This window comes from Amia ocellicauda, chromosome 8, assembly GCF_036373705.1.
Source record: "Amia ocellicauda isolate fAmiCal2 chromosome 8, fAmiCal2.hap1, whole genome shotgun sequence".
NCBI lineage: Eukaryota > Metazoa > Chordata > Actinopteri > Amiiformes > Amiidae > Amia > Amia ocellicauda.
In genome coordinates this window covers 28957089-28972243 of record NC_089857.1, presented here as the reverse complement: position 1 = coordinate 28972243, position 15155 = coordinate 28957089, and the positions used below count along the sequence as shown (strand labels likewise).

The 15155-nt window shown below is 37.2% G+C and overlaps 1 protein-coding gene across 6 annotated transcripts in view; it reads right to left on the bottom strand.

The window, feature by feature from the left end:
- Positions 1–15155, bottom strand: part of LOC136754807 (myosin heavy chain, embryonic smooth muscle isoform) — a 45164-nt gene that overhangs the window by 12961 nt on the left and 17048 nt on the right. For 3 of the 6 annotated variants that reach the window (XM_066710948.1, XM_066710950.1, XM_066710949.1), the window contains 4 exons: positions 5624–5729; positions 4817–5038; positions 1446–2183; positions 213–479 (listed from right to left, as the gene is read on the bottom strand). In XM_066710948.1, coding sequence (XP_066567045.1) covers positions 213–479; positions 1446–2183; positions 4817–4933 — 1122 coding nt within the window. In that variant the 5' untranslated portion in view covers positions 4934–5038; positions 5624–5729. Of the gene's footprint in view, positions 1–212; positions 480–1445; positions 2184–4816; positions 5039–5623; positions 5730–12947; positions 13088–15155 lie in introns of all 6 variants that reach the window. The other 3 variants (XM_066710947.1, XM_066710946.1, XM_066710951.1) reach the window with 2 other exon arrangements.

Genomic DNA, 15155 nt, shown 5'->3' with positions numbered 1-15155 from the left:
AAAAGAAAGAGAGACACATTATAGATTGCATCTCACAATGTTACAGAAAGAAGCAGAAAATATGTAATTAGTGTAATTGTATTGTTAAACATTTAAATAATTTGCAAAGGTATTAATTTTATTCCTGTGCAAGACTGTTTTGGTTCTCTTAATAAAGTTAATAAAGCTTAGTAAATTTCTAGGTTTGTGAATTAGGACGCAAGCAAAAATACCCTATCGGATATGCTATCCCAGTCTCTTGATCCAGTCGAATCAAGGGAGTCCAGTCTGGAACTTTGTCTGTCTATACTGTAGGTCAGACCCAGGTAAGGACTGGTGCCATTATTCTCCCAGTGAGAGTCCCGTCCATTCTCGGCCACTCTGCCATCAGTGCCTTTTAAATGGTTCAGCGAAACTTCTGAATCCTGAAGCAGTTGATATTTTGCACTTTGGCTGGCTCTGGTATTGGTTGGAAAGTTTTCAGGTTGCTTGTCAGAATCCTAGAGAATGGCAATAAATAAAGAAATATATAAATAAATGATTATTCAGTTATAATCAGAGGTAGGAAGCTATACAATTATTTTATTATACACTTTAACTGTTGAACATTAAAGTTAGAAATACAACTTTATTTATTTCAGATTCATCCTGCTGAATATTTTCAAGTTTACCATGTTGACCAGTTTAAACGAGTATATAGGTTATGCTGTAAAGGATGCACTTTTATGTAAAGACAATGCAATGCATAATTGTATTATTCTTTAAAACAGATTCATTATGACAACTTATGACTTATGTATTTTCTCCAGTAAATCTGTAACCTCCTTGGCCAGGATAAGCGGTTTCAAAAATAGATGGATGGAGGGAAATTTGTAACCAGGAATATAAAGTAATCTTTCATAAATATCTAATTATTGAACAGCATTCCTAGCTTTTAAACTTAACCGATAAGTAATAATTTTGACTTTTCAGGATAAAAAGCCAGGCATGAACATGTTTCAATTTAACTGGGGTGCAAGTGATAGTGCTGGGTTAAGTTCAGTGAAAAGCATAGCAGAGGCATGGTAAACTGCAAACATATTTAATGAAATATTTTAATACTTAATAATTCAAAGCTTCTCAATGTGCATGGTCAATGTGACAAAGTCCTAGTTTCTGTATCAAGAAAACACTGGTCAGACTTCTGTTTCTGTCCCATTTTCTGAGAACACCTTCCATCTAGATAGTCATTACACAAAGCTGGCAGGAAGTCATTATTGCAAAAGCATCTTCAGAAGCATGAAACATGTGATGTGAAATGGGATGGAAAGTGATGTTGAAGTGAAGAGATGAAGAAAGAATAAATGTGCATTTCCTTCAGTTGAATAACAGGAGCTACAGTTCCTGTATACTGTTAGTAACATGCAGGTGTGTTATTGCATTAGGAAGCTGTGTTTCTGACTCCATTCCGATTCCAGTGAACTTACCAAAACTTTCCCACTTGGCTCTGACGCCAGTGGGATCTCTGTTGACCCAGTGAGAAGACTGCCCCTGTTTTGAGACGTGTCCGGTGCTGGGTTGCTCTGGCCAGAAAAATTGGACCCAGAGAGATTTTCAAGAGAACGAGATCCATTGTGTTGGTAGGTGTTTTGTTCAGATACTGATATCGCTGGTGCAGGTATCACACTGATAGTGGGCAGCACACTCTCATTGTTGCTGGTTTTCCTCTGGTCACTCAGTGTCCCTCCATCGCTCTTACTGAACAGGGAGTTAATACCTCCTGGCTTCCTCTTCTCCTCCACCATCAACTCAGAGTCTGAACCACTCTTTTCCAAGGACTTCCTTTCGGTCTTGTGATCACCAGTCACAGTCGGAGATGTTTTGCCATTTTCACTTCCAGAAAACTTATAAATGAGATCTTTTACACTGCCTGACCGTTTCAAATTAGTTTCCTTCTTGAAAGATGCACTTCTGTTTGTCGAAGCCATCTTCGTGTGAAGCTCAGCACTGGAAGGGGCCTCTCTAGTAATGCTTTCAGTTTGTTTGCCACCAGGTGACTTGGAGGATACAACACTGTCTCCATTTTGAGTGCTGCTGTGTCCTGTAACAGAGTGAGAAGGCAGCCCTTTTTCCATCTGGTTCTGATGAAGCGAATGACTATCTGCTTGTTGTTGAACAGATACACCATTTTCCGTGGCTCTTCTAGTCTCCTTGCCAACAGTTCCCTAAAAAAAACAAGCTTTCATTTCAAAAAAGGGCCTCCAGAACGCAAGCAGGTCTACAGTTTTGTATATCCTTTTTTCTCCAGTTCACCATCCCATTCACATCCCGTTCACTTGTACACGCTGGAATAGACTGAAAGCAGAGACATTGCCTGGGCAACTTGTGTACAATGAAGACATGTTTTTCTACCAGAAATAAACATGGTTTAACATATATATGGACATCCTTCCACAATTGTAAGAAAGGGTATTGAATTTTAAATACAAATCTACTAAATATTTTGCATTCCTTGTGTTCCTGCAATTACTATTGCCATATTAACATCACTGTTTGAAACTGTTTGAACACAGTTTGAAAATAAAATCAACAAACATAGGGCACTGATATTATAATTTAACTATGTTGTCACTAGTGACTCCTATATCTTTACAAGAACGACCATGTAGCAAATGCAGTTGCCTTTTCTTTTTTCTAAATAGCAAAGCAATGTATTGCTTAAGAAGATTATTTTAAGGATGACATAAAAATGACTGGTTCCTTGGCAGGTTACAGATTAATCTACTTTACATATGCTGACAAGTCATGTCTGAAACAACAAAAGCAGATTGTATTTGACCTGTAATACAAATAAGAAGGTCTTAGATTTAAGCAGAGGTTTGCAATTAATTATTATATTTGTGAATGTATGCACATGTTCCCTTCTATAACTGCATTATCACTTATTTTGCATGCTTGGAGAGATTAAATTGAGTTACAGACACCGCATATGCAAATTATATTAATTCTGTTTCTTTCACTGGTTATGTTAAGTATCAAGATGACTGCTGTATTCATACAGGCAATTTAATTTTTTTAAAATTAAAAATGCAGTATGAGGCACTGCATCATATGCTGAATGCAGTGAGGCTGTGAATATTTGAAATGTTTCTTTTACACAAAGCCCAATTAAGCTGCTTTAACATCAGTCTATTCATTTACACAGAATTTTGTCTGGTTAGATTTAATTTAAGTTCAGATCTAATAAGAGTGATGCAAAATGAAACGCTTCCAATTTAGTTAGCTTTCCAATATATATAAAAAACTGGTCTTCTTGCAATTAATGATCAAATGTGGCAATTATGTTAATGCTCATTATATAAATGAACTGGATTCTCGCCAATAACTGATTAGCAGTTCAACAGATTTGGATAACAAATGGCTGTGCTAATCCAAAGCCTCACCCTTCAGCTTTCTTCAGTGTGCATGCTGATGTGACTGCAGAAATAAGGGAGACCTTTCTTTGGGTCATTCATGGAATAACATATAGAAAATGTATGTGAAGAGTAACATATTGATCAGACTATCTGAACAAAACTTGGTGTCTTTAGATGGAGCTCAACATCATTTTGAATGTGAATGCAACATGGGTAATGAATATACCGTAATTAGGGAGAGGGTACGGAATTATGTTTTTCACGACCCTACAAGCCACACAAGCGCATGCAGAGCAGAGCACTAGCACAACAAAGAGCTGTAGCTATGCCAACAGTTATTCAACACCAAGTAGCATTAGTAGTTCTAGAGGAATTGTATATATAAAAAGGTCATATACACTCTACGATGAACCTTAAAATGCAGGTTTGCAACGCTAGTCAGGCAATATTTTGTGTGGTGATGGTCTGAGATTGGGCTTGAGCAAGGCTTGTCTGGGGACTTACTCGGAGTACTGCAGTGGTCTTATTCACATGGCATTTGGACAGAAGATCAGAAACATGTAATTCTGTTAGAAGGCACAATTTTTCAAATTCTCAAGAGCTCAACTTGCCTATACAACACATGAAGAATGCCTGCATTTGTTCTAGTAAATGTCATTTCAAACATCATCCTGGGTAAGGGTATATATTTTTGGCACAAAGCAAGACTTTCAATAGCCATACATTTATTTGGAGTCAAGAGCTTTAGAATGATGTGTGCTTTGTTTCCTTTACATACAGCCAAACCAAAAAGGACAAAGTATAAATAACAGTACCAAGTTCTGAAAGTCAAATACTGTGATTTTGCCGTACGAACACAGCTTGTTTTATGTAGCTACAGCTTTAGTTCTGTGTTTCCTTTGATAGCAGGCCCAGTTTGATTTTACATTTGTAAGTACTGAAGTACTACCTAAATTCATTATTTTCACTTATAAATATCTTTGCAGTTTACCATGGTGAAACAATTGCAGTGGTTAGTAGCATTAGGCAATAAGCACAGGAAAGCAGATGCAATAGTTAGGCCAAGATGCTGAGCTCCTCCATTCTCCTCCACTGACTTCCTTAAAGGATGCAGAAGAGAGTTATACCCAAGCACAAGCATTTGCTATCATTACTTCCAGGTTCATGCAGGTTTAGGGAACCATGCAGCTATAAAGCAAGAACTTCTAATAAGTCACAATTAATGTCTAGCTTAGTTTAAGTAACGTTGTCTTTACTTAATCAGTACAGAGGACAGTAGTTACTGGATGCTGATGAAAAATAAACAACCTCCTTAGGTCAGGTCAGTTTTGGAGAACGTTATATACATTACTGTTCTCTCTATAGGAAGCCTTTAATGACTCTCTCTTTAAGGCATTAAGACACAGAAAGCAATCTGCAGACACAAGGCACTGTGAGATTACCACGCTCTTCTCTGGCCTGGATTGGCTGTCTCCCTCCATTTCACTGGACAGTTTGTCTGAGAAGTTCTGAAGATGGTTGGCCTCTTCTTCGTATCGCTGCACGTCTTCTCCCAGCATCGCCTGAAGGGCTGTCAGGTCTTCCTCCTGCTCTTTGAGATGCAAAACCTGCACTTCCTTTCTGGCAATGGCTTCTTCTGTGAGCTGCTGCACTCTCACCAGCTCCTGACCAGAGGAACGCAAAGCAGTCAGGAAACATGCTCCTCACAACACAAGATTAATGATATAATTACTTAGTGGATCCACTCGAGACAACTGCTCTTCTTTCACTTATCATTAAAATATAGATGTAAGCCACTATTTTGGGCCACCTTGCCTGTATAAATCAATCAGTTAGCCTCTAAAGAAGTCTCATTAAATGTTATGCGTTTGTTATATCAGGTCTCAACAAGTGTAATTCAAAAAGAGGCCACATTATAGCATATGAGTGGTATTTTTCAATTATGGCCTTGATTGAAATTCACAGTGACATTTGGATGCAGTGACATATGTAAAGATTGTGCTTGTCCATATTGTTGCTTTCAGCACAAATATAAGGAGGAATTATCCTCTGAGGTCCATCTGGACAATTCCAGTTGTAGACAGTCACTGTCAGATGCAGGAAGTAATATGAAGAATGTCCTGGAAAAACCCTGCTTCACAAAAATGTTGGATTCATACTTTCTTGCTTGAGTTCCCAAACGACTTTCTGGAAAATAGAGATGCTCAAAGTGGGAGTGTGTTATCCCATGCACTGGGTTGGTTACTTACAATGGAATGGTTTCTCTGCAGCTGGGTCACAGTCTCGGAAAGTTGTCTGTCCAAATCTTTTAACTCACAGCCTAGTTGTTCCTGCTGCTTCCTCAGTTCTCTGAGTCTAAGAGATCAAAGACAACACAGTACTTTGAATAAGGATATTCAAAATGATATATCCCAAGAAAGATCTACATGAATAGCATTAGAAAAGACAATGTACAGTGAGGGAAAAAAGTATTTGATCCCCTGCTGATTTTGTATGTTTGCCCACTGACAAAGAAATGATCAGTCTATAATTTTAATGGTAGGTGTATTTTAACAGTGAGAGACAGAATAACAACAAAAAAATCCAGAAAAACGCATTTCAAAAAAGTTATAAATTGATTTGCATGTTAATGAGGGAAATAAGTATTTGATCCCCTATCAATCAGCAAGATTTCTGGCTCCCAGGTGTCTTTTATACAGGTAACGAGCTGAGATTAGGAGCACTCTCTTAAAGGCAGTGCTCCTAATCTCAGCTCGTTACCTGTATAAAAGACACCTGTCCACAGAAGCAATCAATCAAAATTTCCAAAATTAAAATGCAAGTTGACAGTTTTGGCCTAGGAGATACAAATGTTGATTATCTAACCTCAAATCCTGAGGGGAGACAGATTCTAGCTTTTATTATCACTGCCTTCTAAAATAATTATTTAATGGCAAGTTTCTTTTTTATATATAAAGCCAATGATGATGCATCTCCACAGGGTTGAAGTAACTAAGATTTTGTACTGTTCTTTCACCTCTTTTGCAAATCATATGACACGTTTGAGCTACATTTGACCAAACCATTATGACTAAATACACAGTCCGAAGTTATTTAAGCCTCCAACCACATATAGAAAACTCACCTGTACAATGCACAACTGTGACTGTCATATTGTAAAATGTTACTGCTTAAAAAAAAACATTTTCTATTGCAAATAAAACTTTCCAGACAAAAAAAGAGGTCTGAAATATAGAAAACTATTAAACTGTGATGCATGTTGTCAGTCTAAACAACCTCAGACAGGTTTGCATGGTGTTACTATTTAAAACAATTATGAAGTGTAGCAAAATCAATAGCAAAATGGGAACACTAGAGGGTGATATTGAATAATCTATTGAAGGGATGAATTTAGAGAAGCAATACAATGTCTAGTACACTATACTATACTATACATAACTAGACCACGCTTTGCTTCAATTTACAAAGCAAAAAAAAAAAATATATATATATATATATATATATATATATATATATATATATATGGGTTAAACCATTGATTTAAAAAAAAAAAAAAAAAAAAGTCGAAACTAAAATGTGTTTTTTTTAATGACAACGGGGTGTAGAGCACTTCTGGACTGTAGAACTTTTGGAGTTTAATTTTATCATCCTCTTTTTGACAATATTCAATGTTTTACACATTGCTGGAATACTCTACTTGCGTGATTTGTAGTCCAGTGTCTTTGCATAATCACCAAATACCACTTGAAAGGAAACTATTTGAATGTTGGATGAGAATGAAAACGCACACAAGAATGCCAGGACTTCCCGTTTTCACAATGAAGAGCCAGTGAAGGGGAACTTAAACTGCTGTTTCACACACAAACAATTATTTTTACTGAAGTTAAACATTTTGTTTTAATATAATTTGTTGCACTAGATCAGGTGAAGTGAATAATCACTTGTTTTTGATTTTGAGGTGAAGTGTTGAAAGTGCAGTAGGTAGAGAATGCTGTTCCTCCATTACACATTACTCAAATAGTATTTTAATGTACAGATGTTAGAAAACATTGTTTTCCTGCATTTAGGAAAAAATTGGTTTAGGATATGAACATATTTATCTCAGATTCTTAAGTGTTTCATTAATTATTATTTTATTGATTTATTAGTTAGTTTGCTAGTTCACATAGAAGCATTACAAAAAGGCAGTTTAGCATAAACACACACACACGCACACACAAAACAGATGGCCATTTCAGACACTCATGGTTTTTGTGCTGGAGGCCAATGCATAGTAAGTTGAGTTTTCATGGGAATGAGTTGCAACAACAGTCATACACATTAACCTTGTCTTTAATTAAAAAGACAATATTAGAATGAACAAACCGGTAAATAAGTGACCTAGTTCTTTTTTAGAAACACATTTCATAGCAGTGGGGGTTAAATCCTTCTGACTATTTAACATTTGGGTTGTGTACCTTTATAACTGAGGCCAGAGACACTAATATCCAATGATGATGAGTTAGGAGCTGGTCGATTTTGTATTTCAGGAAGGCCGTGTCCATAAAAATGTGTTATGAGAATCAACACAAACAAATGAGCCCGTGAACTGAGATTAACGTTTGGTTAATGAGGCTTTATAAATGAACTATACATTCTCCCACAATGCATTTGTTGATATTAATGGTAGGTAGATAAAACACATTTCTAAACACAGGTCACCATCTGTGAAGCATCTTTAATCTTTTCATTTTGAAAAATCGATCGTTCATAATTGTTTAATTGATTGAATAGCCTGACAATCAAGCTAAAAAATGATCTTGGATTTAACCATGATTGCCTTAACATTGAGAGGGGACAGGGTATTGAGCGTATGTATAAAATTAATAGGCACTTAGTATAATATACATAATACAGCATGAGGGTTTAGGGATAAACTAATAAGCAACAAGAAGGGTATATTATACATTAAACAATTGGGGCATATGGCACATCCTTTATGAAGTATTGACCATTTGATATGATGCATTCCACTTAATATACCCGAGAACAGGAAACACTTAACTATGAATTCACCCAGTAAATCAAATCAGGCAGGTCTAAAAATTAACACCACGAATGCCAGCTGCAAGGAAGTAATCTCATTTAATGAAATGTAGGCCTCCCTCCCTTGCATTTCACTCTTTCCCCACCAGAAATATTCAGAAAATGTCATATTACTGTATAATGAAAGGTTTAAATAGGCAAATACATATTTCCCATTTCTGTTCTTTCCCATAATTGTTTTCAGTCTATTCTTTTCAGTTTTTGAAATAATTATCACAAAAGATCGGTGTTTGTTGCGAAGAAAAAATGCACACGTTTTATTATTGTGTATCTGGGTGAATGTGCATACTGTCAGATGCTTTACTCCTTTATTTTATATTTTAAGATGACTCATAAGGTTTCATTCATCATTCATAATTACATATATATTTATATAATTATACATTTACGTGTATTTATTCTAACACTGAATGTAATTTTGAAATGTATTTTTAACTAAGCATCTCCAAGGTGTCCTCAGTTTCCCCCCAAATGATTTAATTCACATGTTAGCAAAGACTGGAAGCTAAAGGGTGTCCTATGATCTCACTATCTGGCCAGATCCTCTAACGCATGATGAACCTAATGAGCAGATCCTGCCAGGCGACTTCGCCAAGACAAGACGGTAGAGACTGGGCTCTGTCCCGCTCGGCCTGTCACTGCCTGGAACCGGCACTGCGAAGCCTGTACTGACAATTAGGAAAAACATCAATTTCTACTTGAGTTTGGTGAACTCCAGACCAGACTATTTCTACCGTCAGTGCCACTGAAATACTTATCATTACTGTGTACATATTTTGGCTTTAAAACATGTAAAGCAGTCGATGCCAATCTTTTCAGATCCCAGCTGAGTTAAATGAGAGTAACACATTGCAAAGTACAATTCAAATTGAAGAGCTTAGGTTTTGGAACTGTATCCAAATAACAGAAGTTTGCACAGTATGACGGAGAAGGATGTTTTAAACAATATGCTTGTGTCTGTGTTTACAGGTCTATATGCACAGTGTTAAAAAATATATACAATTGTTTTTTAAATGGTAATAACAAATACTAAATTATAATCAATAATTCTGAAAATGTAATATCGTGAGGATGCGATGTAAAAAAGTACTTTCAGGATTGAGGCAGGGTGGAGCAGATTAATCTTACATGATACATAACTTAAAAGCACAAAATCCCAAGGGCTCAGTGCCTATAACCATGAGGTTTCTCCATTTACCAGATACAGTGGAGGACAGGGCACGTTGCCACTGAAAGGTTCATTTGAACTCTATTAAGAGGAACCTGTGATGACACCACATCACTTAACGTAACAAAAAGAAAGCTATTCACACCACAAAAGAGTTGAATTTAATACATCTCTCAATCATCCAAGAAACCCAACTTTTCCACTTCTGTCTCATAGGATACATACTAATTATACTACTGTAACGATATCAGGGCTACATGTAATAAGTAGAGTGCTTGCAAGATGGTGGACAAAAGCTGCCCAAGCATGTTTCTTGCACACTTGAGAGCTATCTTATGCCTCAGAACACTATGAAAGAGAACCCTGCATATAGAAGCATGGGCTGATAGTGAAAGTTTGTTGTTGTGAAATGTTTTCTCCTACCCCCAGCTGGGCAGCTTCTTATTCTTTTGATGGAGAGTGCTTTGTACAAGCTTGTTGAATGTTCAATCATAAGGACTGTATGGGGCTTTTTTTATGTAAATCATTCTTAATGTTTCTTCCTTTCAGAACCAACAGATCTGCAAAAGCAAACAAAGAGAACTCTTGTCATGCCTTATAATTTGGCCAGGCAGTGCAACTGGGATTACTCTGCAGTGACTACTCTAAATGTCCAACGAGGGCCTTTTCAGGTGAGACTCTGTAGAGCTTCATGAAGTTTTAAACCAATTTACAAGAGACTGTTTTGGCGATTTAAATATAAATCACCTTTAGTGCTTTAGTCATGGTTTCTATTCGGGTCACCTGTGTATCTATGTGAAAGTACAATTAAGAACAATTGGAGTTTGGATAGAGACCCATCACAAGATTGCTTCTGTTAGCTGAAATCAAATTAAATGCTAAAAATTACAAGACTTTCCATATAAAACATATATGAATTTAATTGGGTGCGACCTCAAGTAAACAAAATTCAGTTAGTTTACTAAATGCCATATAATTGTCATTCAAGGACTATTACATATCTTTGTCTTACAGCATGAACACCTTGCATGGAGTTGGCAAAGAACAAAGTATACAAAAAAAGATCGTATATTGATATGGGCTAGGAATACATGATATGTGTTTGCCAGCAAGGAACGCCAAAGTTTTTAACAACCAGCTGTGTGCGAGAACGAGAAAGTTGAACTTAAAACCCAACATCCAGCTGGTCTCAAAGACTATAATTACAATTCTCTTGACAGAACTCAAAGAGCAAACTTAGAATATGCTGTGGTTTCATAGATGGAATAGAGTATATAGCCCATATTTCCAAAACATCCTGCACCATACTAAGTTTACACCAGTTTAACTTTTCCCTAATAAGTAAACATCTCAATCTTGTTACATGTCACACAGTTTCTATAGACAGAGTGTCTATAGAAAGTTTAAATATTTCTCTTGGATTTTGGTCCAATATTTCATGTGGTAAAGTTGGAATAATGGGAAGTAGTCCATGAATATAATTCTATGTGGTTTGTTTAGTTTTGAGGATTAAAAAATAACTATTTCCAATTACCAACCTAACAACCTACTTTCTAATGGTGAACCACCCTAAACCATAGCACTAAGCACATCAATTAGCTGTCAGTCAAGATGAAGATAGGGGGAATGTTTATTAAGTCTATACAGTGTATTGGGCTTGGGAAACTGCAAAGCAGCAGTTTCAATTTAACAACTTTCTGTACATCTCAGCAGTCCCACCTGACATTCAAATAAAGTTGCTCTGAGCTTGTAACACACCAATGTAGTCATGAGCATTACATACAGATGAGTTCGGCATTCACACACAGCAGTGAGAAGCTTATTCTATTGTATTCAGTCCAATATGTTTATTTAATTTCAACCTTGCCAAGACAAGTTTCCATTACCCAAACTAAAAGTAAGCGCAGTTCATTTATTTATTCATACGGGATAAGGGGATTGACAAGGGGACTTGTGTGGTCTTGAAACACAGAAAGTATGCCTTACGAAAGGCAGTGGAGAACGTTGTTGTGTTTTCTCCCTTACCTGAACTTTGCTGATCACAACCTGCCCAATATCAGATGATTTGAGATTGAAATGAGAAGCATAATATACTAGAAAGCCTTCCCACATGGAAGTATGCATTGTTAATTCCTGGCAGTGTGTGTTTTTCTTTTCTTTTTTTTCACCATTTTCTCAAAACTTGTGAACATGCTCACTCAGTGGAAAAAGGGGAGAGGCAAAGCTAAATTAGTCAGCCAAAGTGAAAGGATATGAGATGTAGCTGCAATAGTGATGCAGGGAAGTGAACATTCCCATTGTCAAGAAGATGTGTTTAGTGGTTTACCAGCAGTGTCTGACACACCCTTGGAGGGAGATTTTAAACTGTGCTGTCTAAACTTGTCTTCATTTAAACCCTTTCCAAGTAACTTTGAAGATGCAAATACCTTTCAGGGGTGCAAGTAAACTAAGAAAGCAAAACAAAAATAAACAAAAAAAAGGTCAAAACAAATAATATCATTTCAACTTGGAATTTGCCGCCCTATTTTTCCTAAAGAAATAAAGCCAAAGATGTTAATCTTCAATATGCCTAACTTTCTTGTTTTTAAGTGAAGGAATTCCTGCCTGAAAAAATACAATATATCTCATGAGTCACACCTGTTATGGGAAGATCCCACAATTGGAGTCAATCTGTCAGTCATTTAGTTAATTAATCGAATGTTATGCAATTTAAATCCAAGTGAATACAGTTCACCTATAATATGCTATATTAACTTTGCAATTTTTTCCTGCACAATTGTAATGTATACATTAAAATACTGCCTATTATATTGTTATAACAAGCTAGAATGCAGGACCATCAGTTTTGTAAATTGACTATCTGTTTAGAGTATTTATAAACTAAGGAATTTATCATATATATTATCATAGATAGATCATGGTATCTTTTGTTTGACAGAGAGAAGTGTCCAGCTCTTGATTAGTTAACAAAAATAAAAATGGTATTGTATTATAAAAGAGAGCAGTCTATGTTAATAAATTAATAGCCTTTAATATAGGATCTTTTTCCCAAGATAAGTTGGGAGACACAGTCTTTTGGCATAGACCGTTTATGATTCTACTGGGTGGAGCTGCTGCAGTACGGAGGAGCGTGTGTGTGGCAGGTATCAAATCCTGATCGGGGGATCTCCGACCCCACCGGCTACATATACATTACCAGCTTCACCTCCATCTGCTACTTTGTTGATGCATTTAAACATAATTGTGAACAATGTTCAAGTTTCCATAAGCTTTCAAGGTCTCCTCAAAACTCATTCAAGCTGAAATAAATATGTACTTACCGTTGGCCTACTCGAATGACTTCCTGCTCGGTCTCCCTATTTAGGTCTCTGAAATGTATGGAAAACTCTCGACTTTGGACAATGTACTTTTGCAGACATCCGAGTTTGCTGAAGATGGCTTCTGGCTTTGCTTCAGCTTTCTGTTGATAAACAGGAACGTGTCTCAGCAAGATCCAATAAATCCTGATTGTACTTAAATCATTTGTGTGGGCACAAATGATGAAAGAAACAATCATCCCTTTTATTAAAGGATCATCATTGAGAAAATGAATACTCATGTCATTACATCTATCAAACATGACCCATAAAAATGGACCTAATCCCCAATGTGCTTAATCTGTCATTGATGGACTTTTCTTTCTAGGACTTCGAGCCATTTTATATTCAAAGATAAGCTCCTTTCTTTCACTCTCCCCTTCGAAAAGCCATTACACATGAAAATATGCTTCCATTTAAGGTCGAGGTCAAACTATGGCGGAGCTTGGATTTCAAAGAAAAAGTTATTGTTGTGTTATTTAATATTGTATGGCAGTTCTTATTTCTGGAATACTGCCAAGATTGGTTTGGTATTCATGGAGTGACACCTTCTCTTGGAACATGTAAATTGATGGTAGAGGCTGCCATCTGCCACACCTTCAAAACTGCCTCGAAGTGAAAAAATGTGATTCAGTTTATGTGGGAGGACTCGCAGAACCCAAACATGAACCCTATGGAGCATAGATGGAAAATATGTGATAATAAAATACCATTAACATGGTCACATCCCATAAATGCATCTCATCCTGAAGGAGAGATTTGGACCTGGTGGACTTACTGTTGGGTAAATTACGAAACAATGTTAAATTTTATTTTCAATGTGTAACTTGTCTTTGGTCAATAACGTGTATTACGTCTTATGCAACTGTTACACCCTGCTGCTTGTTTCTTTGCTGCAGGCGAGTAGTCAAGAGCACAAAAACGCAATTTGTAAAAATGTCTGATCAGAAGTCTGATCAGTACTATGAACAAGTAAGGGTGGCCAGACAAGGACTGGGATGAGCTGATCAGCAATAACATCATTCAACAGTTGGTGCGATTATTCGCAAATGGAAGAAACACAAAATAACTGTCAGTCTCCCTCGGTCTGGGGCTCCATGAAAGATCTCACCTCGTGGAGTTTCAATGATCATGAGAACGGTGAGGAATCAGCCCAGAACTACACGGGAGGATCTTGTTAATGATCTCAAGGCAGCTGGGACCATAGTCACCAAGAAAACAATTGGTAACACATTACGCCGTGAAGGACTGAAATCCTGCAGCGCCCGCAAGGTCCTCCTGCTCAAGAAAGCACATGTACAGGCCCATCTGAAGTTTGCCACTGAACATCTGAATGATTCAGAGGAGAAATTGGTGAAAGTGTTGTGGTCAGATGAGACCAAAATCAAGCTCTTTGGCATCAACTCAACTCGCCGTGTTTGGCGGAGGAGGAATGACCCCAAGAACACCATCCCCACCATCAAACATGGAGGTGGAAACATTATGCTTTGGGGGTGTTTTTCTGCTAAAGGGACAGGACAACTGCACCGCATCAAAGGGATGATGGACGGGGCCATGTACTGTCAAATCTTGGGTGAGAAGCTCCTTCCCTCAGCCAGGGCATTGAAAATGGGTCGTGGATGGGTATTCCAGCATGACAATGATCCAAAACACACAGCCAATGCAACAAAGGAGTGGCTCAAGAAGAAGCACATTAAGGTCCTGGAGTGGCCTAGCCAGTCTCCAGACCTTAATCCCATAGAAAATCTGTGGAGGGAGCTGAAGGTTCGAGTTGCCAAACGTCAGCCTCGCAACCTTAATGACTTGGAGAGGATCTGCAAAGAGGAGTGGGACAAAATCCATCCTGAGATGTGTGCAAACCTGGTGGCCAACTACAAGAAACGTCTGACCTCTGTGATTGCCAACAAGGGTTTTGCCACCAAGTACTAAGTCGAAGGGGTCAAATACTTATTTCCCTTTATATCATCACATACATAACAAAACATTGCTTTGCTGATGCATAATCCTATTGCATGATTATGTGCACATAGTAGAGCATTCTGTAGAACAAAGTGCAATTGCATAATGAAATATTCCTTACTTTATAGAGGAAAATAACATTCCACAAAAACATTGCTTTTGAGGGGTGCACAATTATCTCTGCTTACTATGTGTATGCAGCAGTTTGTGATC